The 17387-nt window shown below is 56.4% G+C and overlaps 1 protein-coding gene across 2 annotated transcripts in view; it reads right to left on the bottom strand.

Annotated features, from left to right (window-relative positions):
• ST8SIA5 (ST8 alpha-N-acetyl-neuraminide alpha-2,8-sialyltransferase 5) overlaps positions 1–17387 on the bottom strand; it is a 60359-nt gene that overhangs the window by 28273 nt on the left and 14699 nt on the right. Inside the window, exons 2-3 of one of the 2 annotated variants that reach the window (XM_030336554.1) lie at positions 14898–15005; positions 586–678 (exon numbers count right to left, since the gene is read on the bottom strand). In XM_030336554.1, coding sequence (XP_030192414.1) covers positions 586–678; positions 14898–15005 — 201 coding nt within the window. The remainder of the gene's footprint in view (positions 1–585; positions 679–14897; positions 15006–17387) is intronic. The other variant, XM_030336555.1, reaches the window with a different exon arrangement.

Genomic DNA, 17387 nt, shown 5'->3' with positions numbered 1-17387 from the left:
GATCCATGCGCAAGGCTGGTTTACGCAGACTCTCTGGGAAGACGCTTAAGGACACGCTGGTCGCCTCTGACAAGAAACGGGGGGCTCTGAGCAGGGGAATCTTCACTGTGTACCTTTTTGGACTACTTGAATGTTGTATCACTCCAACACCAACATTTGGTAAGAAATGTAATCAATCAATATAAAATTTTTAAAAGGCAATAGCAAAGGGCCATGCTTAAAGCCTCCGCTCGGAGTACTGGATTTCAGGTGAGATGCTCCTGTGCCCTCTTCGGTTTCTGTACAAGAGGAGCCCGGCGATGATATCACGGAGACTGGAAATTGAGACAGGGACTGAATCCCTAGAGTCCTGGGGACTTGCAAACCTGGCCTTTTTTTCATTAAATGCAATTATCCCTGCTCTCCAAATGCCAGAGGCCCTGTGTGTGTGTGGGGGGGGGGGGGGAGGGAGGAAGGAGGACCTAATTCTTGCTCTGCTGAGATCAGCCACCTTCCTGTCTCCTTCGGCCCGTGCCCCACCCTGCCCCCTGGTCCTGCCCCATCCCATGTACACCGTCACCCACCACCCACCCCGGCCACACTCACATGGACAGCACCTTCACTTCCAAGATTTCGTGTCTCAGCTCCAGGCATCTTGTGGAGTTATACTCAAATGGGCCCTCGTAAAACTCAAAGTACCTGGGAACCAACAGGGACAGAGGTTACTATGCAGAGAAGCCGGCCAGACCTTTGGGGGACTGCGGGGTTCTCGTGGGGGGTGGGGGTGGGTCTATTACCCGGTCAAATACATACAGCACATCGATGCCACCCCAGCAGATGACCTAGTGGGAGGGGGCACCAGGACCTCGGGGGCCCTCTGGCTTGATCGCCGGGTGGTTGACTACTCAGAGCACCCCGCTATCCCAGGAGTGTAAGCCTTTACGAGGCATGAACTCATCGTGGCAAATCATGGCATTCTGAAGCAGGCTGGGTTCCAAACTAGTGGCTGCAAAGGAGAAGGGAAGCGGCGGGGGGGGGGGGGAGGGGGGGAACGCTCTGAGTACCGTGTCCTTCTCCAGCTTCCTGTGATCGGCCCCTGCCGGAGGCGGTGCTGGGAGTCTGGGCAGTGAGACCCAGACTTTCAACCAGTCCTGCACTTTCCTCCCCCTTTCTCCTCCCCTTGGGCAAGTGCCACACAGGGACAGCCTCAAACACGGCCAAGATCTTCTGCTTTTGCTACCCATTAGCCCCCTTGACTCTCATGCTCCCACCGTGACTGGGTGAGACTGACGTTTCTTTCTCCCCATTTGGCAGCTGAGAACACTGAGGCTAAACAGATAGAGCTCCAGGGCACACCAGCGGTAGGGCAGGGTCAGGCTCGGCCGGGTCCCACCGCAGAGGGGCACAAGCACTTTCCAACACCGGCTGGCTGGCTCCCCCAGCCAGAGCCACCTCGGGATCCCTTCCGCAGCTCCACGCAGAATAACGCCAATTTCGGCCAGCGCCTGCCGAGCCCTTTCCTCAGGCCACACGCTTGCCCTGGATGCGCTCGCTCCCTTTTCATCTTTAGAACCAGCCTACGAGGCAAGTGACCATCGCAAGCATCCCGAAGAAGCCCCGGGGGTTGACTCGCTGGCCCAGAGTCACACAGATGGTAGGTGGCAAAGCTGGGGCATGAACCGACACGTTGACTTGAGGCTGCTCTTGTGCACGCTCCACCGAGGACAGCTGGTGGCCCCTGAAAAGGGCCCTGTGGCCTCCCGCAGCCACCGGGTGAGGAGACCTTTAAAACACCCTCCTCGCACCTGAAGTTTCACCAGCCCAGGGCAGGAAGAGGGCCTGGGTGGGGGGAGGGTTCCTGCAGACGAAACACAGCAGTTCACTGCTGGGCTCGGCCAGAGGCAGGACGGGGCCTCTCCTCATGGCCTCTCTCTCCCTCTGGAGTGGCCTCTCTCTGGAGGTTGCACAGAAGGGGTTGGGCAGGGGCAGGGGCGCCTGGGTGGCTCAGTCGGTTGAGCGTCCGACTTCTGTCTTTGCTACCTCTGTACCTTTTGCGCTACAGGCCAGAAAGCTAAAACCTACATTTCCCAGACTCCCTTGCAGCTAGGGTTTGGATAGAATCTAGGTTCAACCAATCAGAAGCATTTGCACGAGACTGACTCAGAGCTGGGTTAGAGGTGAACAATGACAAGGCTCCAGGCATTGTTTTGCGGGTGCAGAGTGTGGCGGAAGGGCACAGGGCACGGCTCTTGGAAACTGCAGGCTTAGCAGCACCTTCTTGATTACATCAGGGGCAGCAGCTTTCACGGTGGCCCCGTTTCACGGTGCAGTTCGGGGAGGATCAGCCTTCGGTCTTTCTTCAGCTTTCCCAAAGATTCCGAGCTAGCCGTGCCCTAAATAAATCCCTTTCTCCTTTCACTAGCTAAACGGGCTCTGATATCTGCAATTAAGAACAAGGGGTCAGCATGAGGCCACCAGAAAAGCCTGCGACCTTGGCTGTAACTCACATCATTTTCCAGTCACACAACAGTAAGTGAGGTGTGGCATCTTACCACGGAGATCACTGTTTGCAACCAGAGCCAGGGCCACTAGGTCCTCTGGAATCCACTGGGTCACCTGAAGCCGTGGTCTCAGGCTGCTGCTAAGAAAAGCTCCAGACTCAAATGGTGCAGGGGTTATTTCAGGGGAGACTTAGCCCAGAGCTCTCAGGGGGTTGGGGGTCTTACAGACACATCGTGGACATGCCTCTAAACCCAGCTGTGTGACTTCGGTAAATCGCTTCCCCTCTCTGGGCCTCTTCTTTCTCCTCCTGAAAACAATCGGTTTAAACTAGGTGGTAGCCAAGGCCCCAGCCAGCACGACAATATGATCCCAAGTTTCCCTCAGTGTTTCCCACTCGCTAACCAAGCCAGAGTGAGACACAGTTTGTGGATGAATGATCCACCGACACGAGGAAGAAGCTCGCGAAGATCAGCCAGCCCCTCCGCCGCCTCCATGAGGCCATCCCTGCCTTACCTCTGCCAGCCTCCACTCCGTCTCCTGCTCTCCTGAACCCCCAGCCTCACCCATCCAGGGAACCAGGCAGTGCCGTGACTCCAAATGGTCTCGCGCCTCGTGTCTGGTGGCTATTAGGTGGACAGGCCTTCAGAACGGGGTCACGTTCTTTCTCTGCACCCCCCCCCCGCCCCCCGGCCCAAGCCACCCTAGGCCCATCGCTTTTGTGAGCCTTAGTTTCCTCATCTGTAAAATCCACACATGAGAAAGGGCAGTGCACGTGTGACAGGGCTGAGGTAAGATAGCGATGAGAATTTCACGGAAAGCCCCGGCACAGTGGCTGGCACGCAGCAAGAGCCCAAGAAACGTTTGTTCCGTTCTTTCTCCTTTCTCCTGCCATCAAAGGACAGGAATGGCCAGAGAGTCAGCGACTTGCTTCTGGACCTCAGTTGGCTGATGGCAGAGCTGAGTCAGGCACGACGAACCTCAGGAAGCTTCTCCGCCATCTGGACCGGCTGGCGTCCTCCTTCCGCTGCTACTGGTAAACCTCTCCCCTGCCACCCTGCGCATAAAGCCCATGCCGTGTTCTGCCCGGACATGGGACTGTCCCTGATCACCCAACTCTGCGGCAGACTCCGTGCAGAAGCTATATGTGTTTCGGATGCTTTAACATCCGGGGCCTGGTTGACCCTGGGGCTAGCCAATCCCTCCAGAGGGTAACCTCCCGTGAGCGCACGTTTCCTACGCAAACAACCCAATCCAGAGCTCATAACCCGCCACCACCACTCCTCTCACATTCAGGGCCTCTTTCCCCCTGCCCTTATCATCCCAGGACCAGGTACCACACAGCTAGGGACAGCGCTTAGGCCCCAGAGTCCACCAATCCCTGTGCCCCTGACTCAGCTGTTTCTTCCCCAGAAACCCCTGTGAAGGCCCTTGCCCACTTTCCCCTCTCACCCTCTCTGCCTCCTGACCAGCCCTGGTGGCCCCCTATGTGGCCTTTACGGTGCGACGTGCCTCCTGTGTCTACGGATCTGCGAGTATAAAGTCTTCCTCCTTCGTGGCATTGACTCCCACTTCCGTGGAGTCTTGCCATACGTGACGATACCGAGCCCCAGCTACCCCGAAAACACCCCACGTGGTGCCTCAGCCAAGTTGTCAAAAGCGCCCCACACCGGGGTCTACAGCCCCAGGTGTCCTGTCTGAAAATGGAGCCAATGGCCCTGTTCCTGTCTCCATCCTACCCGGCCTTGCTGTTTTGAGCTGCGCTGCTTCGTCGCCGTCTCTAAAGCTAACACTCGAGGAAGCAAGATCATAACAACCGCTGCCGAGAGCACCCCCCTCCGGACTCCGCTTCTGACGGGACACCCAAGGGCTGCGTTCTGGAAAAAGCACGGTAATCCCTGTCTGGCGGGGACACAGACTTTGATGCGGACGCCACAAGTGAGGCTTCCGTCTCCTTGTGTAATGACGTGGGAAGACGCTCCCAGGATGATGCTGAATGGGAAACACAAGCTACCGCACTGCGATCTCCCGAAAGAACGGTGAAGGCACAGGCCGCAGGGAAGGGCCCTACCAAAGCCCTGATGGGCGGCTTCTTTGAATAATGGGATGGTGAACGACTGCTAACATACTTTTCTGTACTTTTGGAAGTTTTCTGTAATGGGGTTATGGCTCTTCCGCTATTGGAAAGCACTAATAGATGCCCCTTTATTGAAGTCCTAGATCTCGCACGAAACAGTTCGAGCTCCCCGTTACACTGCCAGAAGACTGAGAGAAGCAGTCTCTCCAACTTTCTGAACTCCGCTGGCCTCTCAGGGTGAGTCAGTCGCTGCCTCTTTGTCCAATTCTCGAAAGCCGATCTCTGCCCGGCGCAAAGGGAGGGGCCCCGGCATCGCGTTGGGCGCCTCACGGGTATAAATAGTCACGGCCGCTCAGACCAGCTCATCTCAGATGCCACTTGGCTTCCGGCAGTCAAGTCCGGGGCGGGCGCCAAGCTGCCTCCATCCTGCCCCCTCCTCTGTGCCCTCAGGGACCATGGGGGGGCGGGGGGAAGGGCCAGGCAGCCCAGGCTGCCCAGCCAGCAGGTGATGGCCTCTGCTAAGGGAGAAGACGAACTCAGAGGTGACCACGGCAGGACTGCGTGTTAGTTTCCATCCTCCCACCCGGACGCGGGCTCCAGTTCTGCAGGCTGAGGAGGCCTCTTGTCAGCGTGGCCGGGGGCCCTCACGCATCCCTGCCAGCCTTTGTCCATGAGCCTGCCCCTCATAGGGCCCTCCTGTTGGTCTGAACCCTCTCGGGAGCTTCATCAGGACCATGGGGTCTTTTTTTTTTTTTCTTCAAGCTTATTTATTTATTTTGAGAGAGAGTGAGAGAGCACAAGTAGGGATGGGGCAGAGAGAGAGACAGAGACACAGAGAGACAGAGAGAGAGAATCCCAAGCAGACTCTGCACCACCAGCACAGAGCCTGCTGTGGGGCTCACATTCACGAACCACGAGATCATGACCTAAGCCGAAGACGGATGCTTAACCGACTGAGCCACGCAGGCACCCTAGACTGTGGGGTCTTTCTTGGAGGTCCCAGAACTTGAGCCCCAGCAAGCACCTGGCTGGAACACGATAAGGTGCCTGCCTTCAGCTTTCTATCTAACACTGCCCCTCGTCCCCGGGTGCTGATGGTGTTCAAGAGGACAGGAGCCCAAGGAGGTCTCTATGTCCTTCAAGAGCCTCCACCAGCCCAGAGCAGGGAAGCGGCCCCAGCTCAGCAATCTGAACCCCTGCACTCTTCTCAAACCTGATACAGAGCTTCAGAGGACCACAGAGTGGTTTATGTATTCCACACTGGGTAGGAATACAGTGAGGGTATGGCACCTCTGTGCAAATTAGGAAAAAGTACCTCTTTCTCCAGATGAATTAAGCCACATGCCAGTCACATGATTTATCAAGTGAGAGTGAGCTAGATGTCAACCCTGCTTCACCCCTTAGCTGGGTATCTTTGTGCAGTGCCCATCCTGCACAACTGTATGTGACAGTCTGAGACTGGACTCTTTAACTTTGTCTTGTTTAATTCTCCCGACAGCCCTACGAGGACAGGCATTGTTTCCCCATTTTTATACCCAAAATTCAGACTGTAAGTGGAAAAGCAACTTGCCCAAAGTCATTCAGCTCATAAATGGGGGTGCTGGAAAGGGGACCTCAGGCTTTCAGGAGCCCAGAACCTATGTTCTTCAGTGACTGCAGTGTACTCCCTCTCCCTGATTCTGACAAGCCACGGTTATGGGGCGGCGGGGGGGATTTCTCGGCGAGCAACCCCCTCCCCTTCAGTGAGCTCCGTGCTATTTCGGGGCCAGAACAGCTGCCATCTCGAGACGGCGCGCTACCCGTCAGAGCAAACGCACAGAAACCAGAGTCTGGAAACTGCAGCCTGACAATTCAGAGGACTGCAGCATCTTCTCAAATAGGTGCAGAGAGAACCAAGAAGAGCTGGGCTGTCAACTGCAGGTCACAGCTGCCCAGAGGAGACACTCCCCCCTCCCCGGGTGGTAGAGAGACCTGACTCGGCCCCCTGGCTGGACGCTGGCTCTCCCTGGGCCACCATTTCCTCATCCATCCGTGGGAATCTGCAGAGGGGGTTGAAGGATCAGAACGGAGAGCTAAGAAAGCCTGATGTTCTGAATACAACCCTCGATAGTCCCGTGATCCATCCGCTGTCGGCGCGAGCTTCCCTGGAGGGTCGTTCCTGGCATGCGGTGGGGGCTGGGGGGTCAGGGGCAAAAGCCTGTTGCCACTCCTCCTTTCCACCCCCCCCAACCCCCGCCCTGTGGGTCTGCAGGGCCCCACACCCAGTGTGCAGACAGTCCATGCAAGAGTGCACGTGCGGGAGCCTTACTTTCTGCGCTGCACCAGGGAGCCCTGGAAAGCTCCCCTCAAAAATCCGGCCCAATCACCCGGCACACCTCCACGCGTCTAAACGAGCAGACACCGCCCTACTGCCCTTCTGCGCCTCACCACCATGCCCCGGGGGCCCAAGCTAAACGCTGAGACCTACTGGCCTCCTCGTACTTCCCCTCCCCTCCCCACCCCAGCTGGCCACCTCTGCTCCCTTCGGGGGGGTCCTTCTCTCCCTCCCGGCACCAGGGGCGTGAATCGGTCCTCTTTTCTCACTGGAGGGGTGTCTCTCTCGGGAACGCTCTTCCTCACTGTGTCTTTCCTGGCTGCTACCTGCTTGCACATCAGAGGCCGGCTTCCTGGCAGCCTTCTGTGTTCTGCCTCGAATGTGCCTACAGCCCCCGGCACGCTCCCCAGCTCAGTCCTTAGTAAACTGGACTTTGTGCAACTCCCCTCGATGGATGGCTCTTCTCCTCTTTCACTCACCGAAGATTTACTGATCCATTGCTACACGCCAGGCACAGTTTCAGGCCAGGATGCACTGACGACCAAGCCAGATACAATCCCCGCCCCCCGCCCTCCTGGACTTCCACGAGAGGAGACAAATGAAATATTAATGCAACATAGTGCCAAGTAGTAATGAGCTCTATAAAAGTAAAACAGGATAGGGGGCTGGAGGGTCCCTGGAAGGCTGGTAGGAGGTCAAGGAAGGCCTCTCTGAACAAACAGAAATGGAGCCCTCAGCAGGAGCGCAGGAAGAGCATTGCAGACAGGGAAGGGCGAATAAACACAAACACCCCGCGGATGGAAAAAGCCAGCGGGCTGCAGGGACAGGGCAGTGGGGGCGGTGGGGTGGACAGGCAGAGGACATGAGGCCGGAGAGGCGAGCGGCACCAGGTCAGGCTGGGCCTGTGGGCCCCTCGATACAGCCGGGCGTTGAAGCAGAGGAATCGCACGGTCTGATGGAAAAGTTCCCTCTGGCCGCTGCAGGGAGGACGGACTGTAAAGCGACAGCAGACAGGGAGACGGGACTGTTGTCGCCTGAGAAGAGGGGGGATTGCACAGAGTGGCAGCTAAGACGTGGGAGAAGGCGACAGAGCAGGAAATGGGTTAAGGATAAGCTGATGACAAGATCTACGCAGCGACAAAGAGAGAGAGAAATCAACGGTAACTCCTAGGAGTTTCGCTTGGACAACTGGTTGCATCACAGAGCCAGTTCGAGAGGAGGGAACGATGAAGATAAACAGCGTGGGCGGAAGTCCGAAGCCCCTGGGCCACGGTAAGGCTGCTGGGACTCTCAGACATTCGGGAGGACATCGTAAGTAGGTAGTCAGCAGTGCAGTGCAGTGCAGAGGCCAGGGTTAGAGATACATGTTCCAGAGTCAAGGCACAAAGGACGAAGTGAGATCTCAGAGGAGGGCAGAGCACAGAGGGGCGCGTGCAGTCAGCTCCGACATTCAGATGGTGGCAGGGGAGAAGGGGCCACGGAAGGAGACTGAGAAGGAAAGTCTGTGGGAAGAAGGAAAACCCGGAACGCCCAATGCCACAGAAGTCAAGAGCAGAGAACATTTCCAGGACAGAAGGGTCGGCTCTGTCCAGAGCTAATGGAGGCCAAGGAAGAGGAGGATGGATGAGGTCCTGCTGCCCTAGCAACCAGACGGTCATCAGTGACCCTGACCGGCGCAGATTCAGGGGAGCCGGGAGGCAGATGCCCCACTTGGCACGGCTTGAGGTGAGGATGGAAGTGGGAGGTGCTGGACACGGTCACCGCGGGAGTCTGCGTGACGAGCAGAGTGAGTGCCACGGGCTGAAGATGTGTGCCCCCCCCAAACTCACGTGCTGAAACCTAACCCCCCAATGTGATGGCATTAGGAGGCGGGGTCACTGGAGGGCCATTAGGTCATGAGGGCGCAGCTCTCACGCATGGCATCGGTGCCTTTATAAAAGGGACCCTACAGAGCTCTCTCACCCTCTTCCCACCAGGCGAGGGCACAGCAAGATGACGGTGTGCAAGGCAGGGTGGGCTCGCATCTGACCCTGAACTGTGCTCTCCTCCTGATCTCGAACAACCAGCCTGCAGAACTGGGAGGGACAGTCAGTTGCGTGTGAGGGACCCGCCAGAGGAAGAAGGAAGAGACCCGAGTGCTCTGTAGGAGCCCCGGTGGAGGGTGAGGGGGGGAAGGTTTACATCTGTACAAGGAGGCCTGCGCGGGAGGACAGCCTCTGTGAGCCCCATCGCCCCATCGCCCCCGCCCCAGCACAGTCTTTATGGCCATCAACCTAGCAGGTGCAGGCCATGTGCATGACTACTTGGAGTGCAAAACTGGGACGGCCTCGGGCGCCTTCCTATCCGGGAGCCCCCTAAACTGCTGATCACGGGTGCATGCTTGGTCCTCCAGCCTGACCCCACTCCCCTTTTACTTGCCATTCTGGGAGCAGACCTGGGGGAGGCCCTGGCAGGCACCTTCGATCATCTGATCTGGACACCAAGGCTCAGAGAGAAAGTCCTCATACTCAGCCATGAGTCAGGATGAAGCTGGGGCCCGGATCCACCCAGAAGGTCCTCTCGGGGGACCCCACCACTAGTGCCTGAACAAGGTGACAGTTCAACGGATGAGGGAACTGGGGCACAGACCCATGCACCCAAGTGGTCATCTGCCCAGGAGACTCCATTCAGACTCAACCAAGGGCCACAAAGCTCGAGGACCAGGGGGACTTTACCACACGGGACACCACCACTTGATGAGTCCCAGGACGCCAACGACCTGGCCTCCACAGACAGCCTCCTGCCTGTTGGCCACCAGAGGTCCACGTCAGGTACGTGGGAGGAGATGCGAAAGCTGCACCATCTTTGCTTTGCTTTTCCAGCACCCAGCCCAGAACATTCTGCCAAACCTGATTCTCCAAATTCTTCCCAGCTGGATGGAGCCCGAGAGAACTCCGGCCGTCTTTTTATTTATTTTTTTGTCTTTTCTCACAGCCTTAAAAATTGACCGGAAAGGCTGATGCTAAACCAGACTGCACTCACGAGTCAGGTGTGTAGGGCTCAGTGCACGAACATTCTTTCCCTCGGGCTAATCTTAAATTTTTTTTTTAACGTTTACTTATTTTTGAGACAGAGAGAGAGAGAGCATGAACAGGGGAGGGTCAGAGAAAGAAGGAGACACAGAATCTGAAACAGGCTCCGGGCTCTGAGCTGTCAGCACAGAGCCCGACGCGGGGCTCGAACCCACGGATGGCGAGATCATGACCTGAGCCGAAGTCGGACGCTTAACCGACTGAGCCACCCAGGCGCCCCTCCCTCGGGCTAATCTTGCCCCCAAGGGCTCCTCTTTGAAATGTGGAGCCTCCAGGAGCAGGTAGAAGGAAGCATTTGTCAGGGGTAACAGTCAAGAAAGCACTAACCACAAAGGGGGTGGGGGAAAGACACAGAGGATAAAAGGCGGCAAAGAGATGGCGGGGAGGGGGGCGGTTGAGAGACCCTAGAGAGGTACCCGAACACCCGACCCTACCCGGGTTGACCTGTCCACAGTCCAGAAAGAACAATCCCTCCGTCTAGCACGGGCTGTCAGTCCGGGGAGTCTGGAGTCACACGGTACATGGTGTGACCAGCTCCATCCCCCATCACTTGCAGGGCCTCGGTTTCCTCATCTGTAAAATGAGGGCAATGACAGTACCCGCCTCAAACACGGCAGAGGGGGATGAAATGCAGGATGGGGGGCAGGCGCCCGGCACAGCGCCGGGCACCCCGTCAGCCCCCGGAGCACTTGGCCGTGGGCATCGCCTGTCAGGATCCAAGCCCGATTCTGCCCCTCACGGAAGCACCTCTGACTTCCACACTGAGCTCTTGGCACACCCACCATCCGTGCCACGCAAATGTAGTACGTGATTACACACTGTCTTGAAACAATTAGGGAATAGCCGAATACAGCATAACGCAATGCGAAATTGAATGCCAGCTCTGAAAAATGACAACCCCAAACCCTGGACTGCAGAGGCCGTGCTGGACACGCACACAGACCTCACCCCAGAGTGAAGGGCTCTGGCCCGGGCCCTGGACACTCAGCTGGCTCGCTCTTCTGCGGAACAGAGTCTCTCGTCGCGTCAGTTTGGGGGCTTTTGCTCTTTCGTCCCGTGGCTGGTGCTACCCTCCCCCCCCACCACCACTTGGGAGGTCCCCTGCACTTGGGAGGGTCCCCTGCACCCCAACCTGGAAGCCCAGCAGCACAGGAAGAATGCTGTCCCAGGAACGGGCAGCTTGGATGGGCAGTGGCCTGGGGCCAGCTCTGCTCTAGACATCAGAGAGAAAAGTTCCTGGAGTCGTCTTTGCACACTGGCTCTTGCCGTAACACCCAGACCAGGAGGGCCAGGGCGGTGCAGACTCTGGGAGAAGGGGGGATGAGGCCGGCCAGTCAGGGCACCTGTGGGCTGTGTCTGAAGCTGGTGGGTCTGGAGGGCCCTGGAGATGCACGCACCGTTCTTGGGATTTGGGGGATACCTGAACAAACACAGAACTGTGTACGTGCACTTGCTGGAGAGTTCTCTGGCGTGAAATGATAGAAGCATTCCTCTGTGCAGATACTTCTTATAGAATATAGAGAGGCTATCCAGGAAAGCTTCAGGGAGGAGGTGGGGTGGGAGGTGGATACTGGCAGGATGATAAGGAATTGATGTGGGGCTGGGGTCCAGCTGGCAGCAGCTGAGCCAAGCCGTTTAATGCTGCGGCCGCAGGCCTGGCTGACAGTCAGCACCTGTAGGACTGACTCCTGCCCCAGCGGCCCTCAGCCCCTCTGACCCGGTCCTTTCCCTGGGACACGCGGAGGCAGTGGAAGCAAAACCGCCCACCCTGCAGGACCGTGACCGCCAAGGGCGCTGCTGCCTCCCCGGCCCTCTGGGTGGTCACGGGGAAGGCAGGCGCCTGGGCCGGGCGAGGTGGCTCAAAGCACTGAGCTGGCCATGGAGGACAAGAGCTCTCCCTCATCCGCGTCCCACAATTGCCACGATGCTCTGTGGGAGGTGTTTGGGAGAGCTTCTCAGTCAGTTACTGCACAAGTACACAACCTGCCTTCACTGCCTTCTCTACTTCTTAGCCGCCCCTCTCCCCCCCAACAGCCTCCCTTTCCCCACCCGGCTGCCCAGAATGCCCAGACTTCCCTACCACCTGCTCTTCTCAGATCATTCCACACTGTGAATGAGTTTGTGATTCAAAGTGCGGCCCCTCTGGGGATTAATTTTCAAAGCCAGTACCAGAGACAGACTGATTCAAAGGAATAGATCTCTAAGGGAGGATTTGGCCACACTGACATCTAAGTGTGCTTTTTTACCAATAGCCTTGACTACGTGCCTGCTTAATTCATTTCGTAATTCAACTAACGTTTACTGAGCCCCTTCTACTTACACACTGGCTGCTGAGAATTCAGAGGTGGAGAAGCACAATCACTGTCTAGTGAGGGAGACAGAAACATAAACACATAACTGGAACGTGATGAGAACTGTCTTCTAAGATCTTCCTGCTTGTTCAAAGCACCCCACTTACATAGCAGCATTTGCTGATTAAAAATTATCCCTATCAGCTCCCTAAAGCAGTTCCCCTAAGGACTCCTATTGGACACTTTTAGACCTGCACTTGAATTAATAAAGCTATATGTCGATGTATATTTTACGACTCACACACTTTCCAATTCGGCCTGGCCTTCCCCGGTCTTCTCCTTGGACAACACTTGACCACAGCCATTAGGAGCTCTATCTGGCCTGGGTTTTCTGTGTGGTCTTATTTGGAGCTTTCCAGACCGATCGCTTGGACCTGCTCCTTCTCCTGGGCTCCTGGTTGAATATACAATTTATGAGTCATTCGCTTTTTTTTTTTTTTTTGCCTCTTCTTGTCCTCTGGTTATATATGGTAACTCCTGACTTTCCCTTCCAACCGTGTTAATAATAAATAACACACTTCACCACACTCCGACACACCACACAACTATAGCGAGCAAAATATGGCATACGCACTGAATTACTCACTAGGTGAATAATACCACGAGGCACAGCACACGTTCCATGCGTGGAGGGCTGTTCACTGAGGTGATGTGTTTTCACCCGGAAGAGCACTTTCCACAGCAGCGTGAGCTCCCTCCCCAAGCCCTGCAAATCTCCTGCCAAGAGCTGTCCTACCAATTTTAAGGACGGCAGAAGGGCAGAAGCTCCAACGTATAGTGCAGTTCTAATTACATTAACCATTATTTCCGACACATGGGAACTGTACGTATTGTGGTTTCTCACATATGTAGTAGCTACTTTGCGGGGTCAACCAGAAATTGGGATCTGACCCTGGGATTGTCCCAGAAGAAGTTGGGATGTGTGGTCATCACATTTATTCCATGACCAAGGGGGCTCTGGGTCAAATGGCAGCCCTCCAGGAGGAAATCAACTCAGCTAGCTGGGGAGGATGTGGAACAAAGGGTGCCTTAGTTCCAAAGCCAAATGGAAGAGGCCAGCAGTGACCCTGACCCTGGGGGATCCTGGGTGAAAGGGGAGGGGAGGCTGGTCTGGGTCACTGGGAGGGGGAGTAGTTAAGAAAGGAGGTGGGAGGGAAGCAGGAAATGGGGACCCAGAAAGTGTGGCAGGAAGAAAGGGAGGGGAGAGGAGGTGGGGTAGGGAGGCAGAGAAATTAGCAACAAAATGCAGAGAAAGGAGGAGAGAGAAAGGCTGTTAGCAACCGGAAAAGGAGGAAACAGAACTCTTGCTGGAGTCTCCCCTCCCCCCGGAAATGCCTGTGCCATCTAGCTCAGTTCATTAGCACCTTCTAGCCAAACCTCTCCCAGGGGGTTCTTCAGAGTCCTTCCCAGGAAGGTGGACACCTAGACCACCCGCCATCCAGGTGAGCGAGTCACGAAAGGAAACGGAAAGGCCAACACTGGGGGCTCAGTGCTTGGAAGGGGCAAGTCTGGACTCCCTGCTCTCACCGGGTGACAGCCCAGGGGCCCAGCAGCCGGCCAGGGCTCCTACCACTCATATATGGAAAGAACCGTACTCGTAAAGGCCAGGATAAGACCAGGTCCCCGAGGCTACCCCACGTCCTAAGGCCTGTCTGTGGACACTGCCCCGACTGATGTTTTTCTGACACTGGCACCACTTTTTTACTTTTTCAGAGCATTGAACAAAATCACACATATGGGGGGGGGGGGGTTGTCCCTGAAAAACACACTACTTCTCCTCTGTGGGGTCCATTTAATGTTCTGATGTCAAAATGAACAACAACAAAACTCAGGCCTCTTTCCAGGGAAACAGACCCGAGAGTTAGCACGCACTTAGAAATGCAAAAATGAAGGGACCAAACGACTTAATTGGCCCCTGGAAACCCTTAGCTGGCGGGTTCCAGCCACACCCAGCTCTGAGCAGAGAGAGTTCTGCCAGTCTGGAAGAATTCCCCACGACGCCTTCCCTGCAATGAGCGTGCCCCACCTGAGGATTCAACAAACACTGAACTCCGGAACATACAGAGTGCCCTTCATTACTGATTGAACTCCAAACACGGCAGCAGAGCAAGAAGAAATATCCATGTGACCGTATGAATGTCACATGTCAGCACCATCTTGATGGGAATGGCTCTTCCCCAGTCAAGGTCAGCCCCGCCTGGGGGCACAGTAGGAAACACCTGCCAAATGGGATGTCAGAGGACCCGAACCCACGCCCAACACCCAGCCCTGAGGCCACCCACACACCTGCTCACGCTTGCAGGCCGACATCCGAAATCCTTGTGGGAGGGACGGAGCCGAAGCCCCCACCTCAAATGAAAGCTCGAGACCCAGACTCCGCACCCCTTCCAGCTCCAGTCAGAGAGGGGCCAGTGAGTCCCTACCTTGTGGTTGGGTCTAGCCCTCACCCCTCACGGCAAAGGAGACAAGGCCGATGCCAAAAGGCAGTAAGCCTAGGGCCTGCTTCTTCCCTGAGGGTAGCTCTGGGGCGGAGCATGGGGCAGGGGCAACGAGGTCACCTCAGGATGGGCTTCCCCCCTCCCTGGTCACTCGCCGGGGGTCTGTACCTGGAGCTGGAGTCACTGCCGCTCTGCACTGCTGGGTCGTCCGTGACATTAAAGAGCCCCGTCCAATTGGCCAGCTGGTCGCCACTCTGCCAACCAAACTGGAGGCTTCTGGCAAGAAAACGAGGCAGTCGGTACTCAAGGCCCACATGCCGGGTTAAACCCATCTACCACAGAGCCACTTTCTGTTGTACCAAGTGACACATCGCCTTGACCACGCACTCGCTGGAGACAGAGGTGACGTCTACCCACGAGGATGACTGACGGTAACAAACCACAGCTCCGCTCACTTACATCCAGCACCACCCCCCCTTTCACCTCTGCCTGCAGAGCTGAGGTTACGTGCTGGATACACAGGGAAACTGAGCCTTGGCGAGGTCAAGGTCATAGAGCTCTCCTACCTCCTGTGTGGTGCATCCCTCCACCCCCACCTTCTAGAGACTTCTACCAGAAGAGCTCCCGCCTGCCAGCACTTTGCCATCCTCGGGAGTCAGGCACGCTGCAAAGCTTTTAATGAAGTCTGGCTCTCCTGGTCAACACACCTGGTTATTTCCGCTGCCTGCCCAACCCTGACTGAAATGATAGCAAAGGAACGGACAAGGCCGCGAGCATGGAGAGGTGACAGGAGAGGCCAGCCGCAGCACCGCGCAAGATGAAAGCAGATGGGTAACTAACTCCCTCAGACCTGAGAGAGTGGAGCCCCGTTTATGAGGAGCGCATCTCTTCCCCGTGCACAACTCAAGAAGGCTCTGAAACCGGGGGGCCGGGGCCCCTGAAGGCAGGAGCGCGGAATGGGACTGAAAGGCCGGGGACCTAGGTTCATATGAGGCGCCCATGGACGCTGTGGCATCGGCCTGCCCACCCCACGGCTGTCAGGAGGCCGCGCCGCGGGGAGCTGACCCACGGAAGTGCCTCAGTTCTCCTCATTCACGGACAAGCTAATCTGAAACCCACCTGCCCCACACCCCGCCCCACCGGTGGCTACGGTGGGTTTGCGGAGGGAACCAGACCAGGTCAAAAAAAGGAGTGGGGGGGGGCATGGAAAAATAGGGCTTGAGTCACCCGATCGCCCTAGCACAGGGCCTCTCAACCTGGTGCTGCTGTCATTTGGGGCTGGGTCATTCTGTGGTGTGGGACTGTCCTGTACATTGGGGGTGGGGATGAGCTGCACCCCCAGTGTCTACCTTCTAGATTCCAGGAGCACCTCATCTTCCACCCTCCCGTTGGGACGATCACAAATGTCTCCCGCGCCGCCAAGGCAAAATCCTCCCAGCTGAGAACCACTGTCCCAAGACAATGCCCTCCTCACAGGGCTCCAATGAACCTTCTGGAGACTCGCTTGCCCTTAAATATGAACAGGCGTTGTGAGAAAAGCTTGAACTTCAAAGTCAGAGAACAAAACAAACAGCAAAAAGGGGGGAGACTCAGGGGAAAAGAGATAAATGAAAGAAGAAACAAAATTTTTAATAAAAACCCTTAAAATACATAGCCTCTAAGCTACAGGAACAGGACAGTGATGGTTGTCTGAGCTGCCGTCTGGTCAACCTGGATCGGCCACTAATGAGCCCGGTGACCTTCGGCAAATCTTCAGAATTCTGTTCCCATCTTTCAGGCGAGGGGAGCTGTCTCGGATGTCTCCAGAGCCCCGGACCAGAGCATCACAGAGTTAAGCTGTCTCCTCCATGCCCACCCTGCTCCCTCCTTGGGAGTCTAGGGCGCCCCAATATTTAAGTGCCGCCCATGAATTCAAGGTGGAAACACTGTGCGGACCAAATACGCCATGTTGCTTGCTGGATGCCGTCTGGGGGACCCCCCGCCAGAAGCCCCCGTGCATAAGGGAGACAGTGTGCATCATCCATCACAGCTGAGGAAACTGAGGCACTGGGTGAGAAATTACCTCTCAGCCAGCGGGTGGCAAAGCTAGACCTGGAACTCAGGAGTCCCGACTCTCAGTCTAGTCCTTGTGCCACCGACGTTCTGGATCCCGTCCCGGGAGCCGGCCGCACACAGCACGCGTCAGGGTCTTCCATCCCGGGGGCTGGGTCAGCCCCCTCAGCCTTTTGCCTCATGCACAGTGCACAAGTTCACCGCCACAACAGCACCCCCTCCGGGGAGCCCAGGGGAGCACCCTGCCCTTCCGGAGCCCGTGACTACCCTCTTTCAGCCCACTCGCCCACTGATGGAGTGTGCGGTAGGAATCCACATGCCTGACCTGCTATTATTGCAAGGGTAACCTTGAGTTCGCTCTATGTGAAAAAAAAAAAAAAAAAACCCATAAAAGAAGAAAGTCATTCAGAAAACATCAGTATGTAACTTTCGTGGGAGGATAATCTGCTGAATTATTTATTCCCTCCCCCGCTCCAAGAAGGGAGCTGGGCTTTTTTATCCTCTTTAGGGCCTTGTGGGTTGTGAAGGCTGAAAGCTTCCCAGCCCCCTGAAGAAACTGAGCTGGCACCAGGAGGGGAGGGGGTCCCCCAGGTCTAGGAGGGGTGG

This window comes from Lynx canadensis, chromosome D3 (assembly GCF_007474595.2).
Source record: "Lynx canadensis isolate LIC74 chromosome D3, mLynCan4.pri.v2, whole genome shotgun sequence".
Lineage (NCBI taxonomy): Eukaryota > Metazoa > Chordata > Mammalia > Carnivora > Felidae > Lynx > Lynx canadensis.
This window is presented reverse-complemented; position numbering and strand designations above follow the sequence as displayed.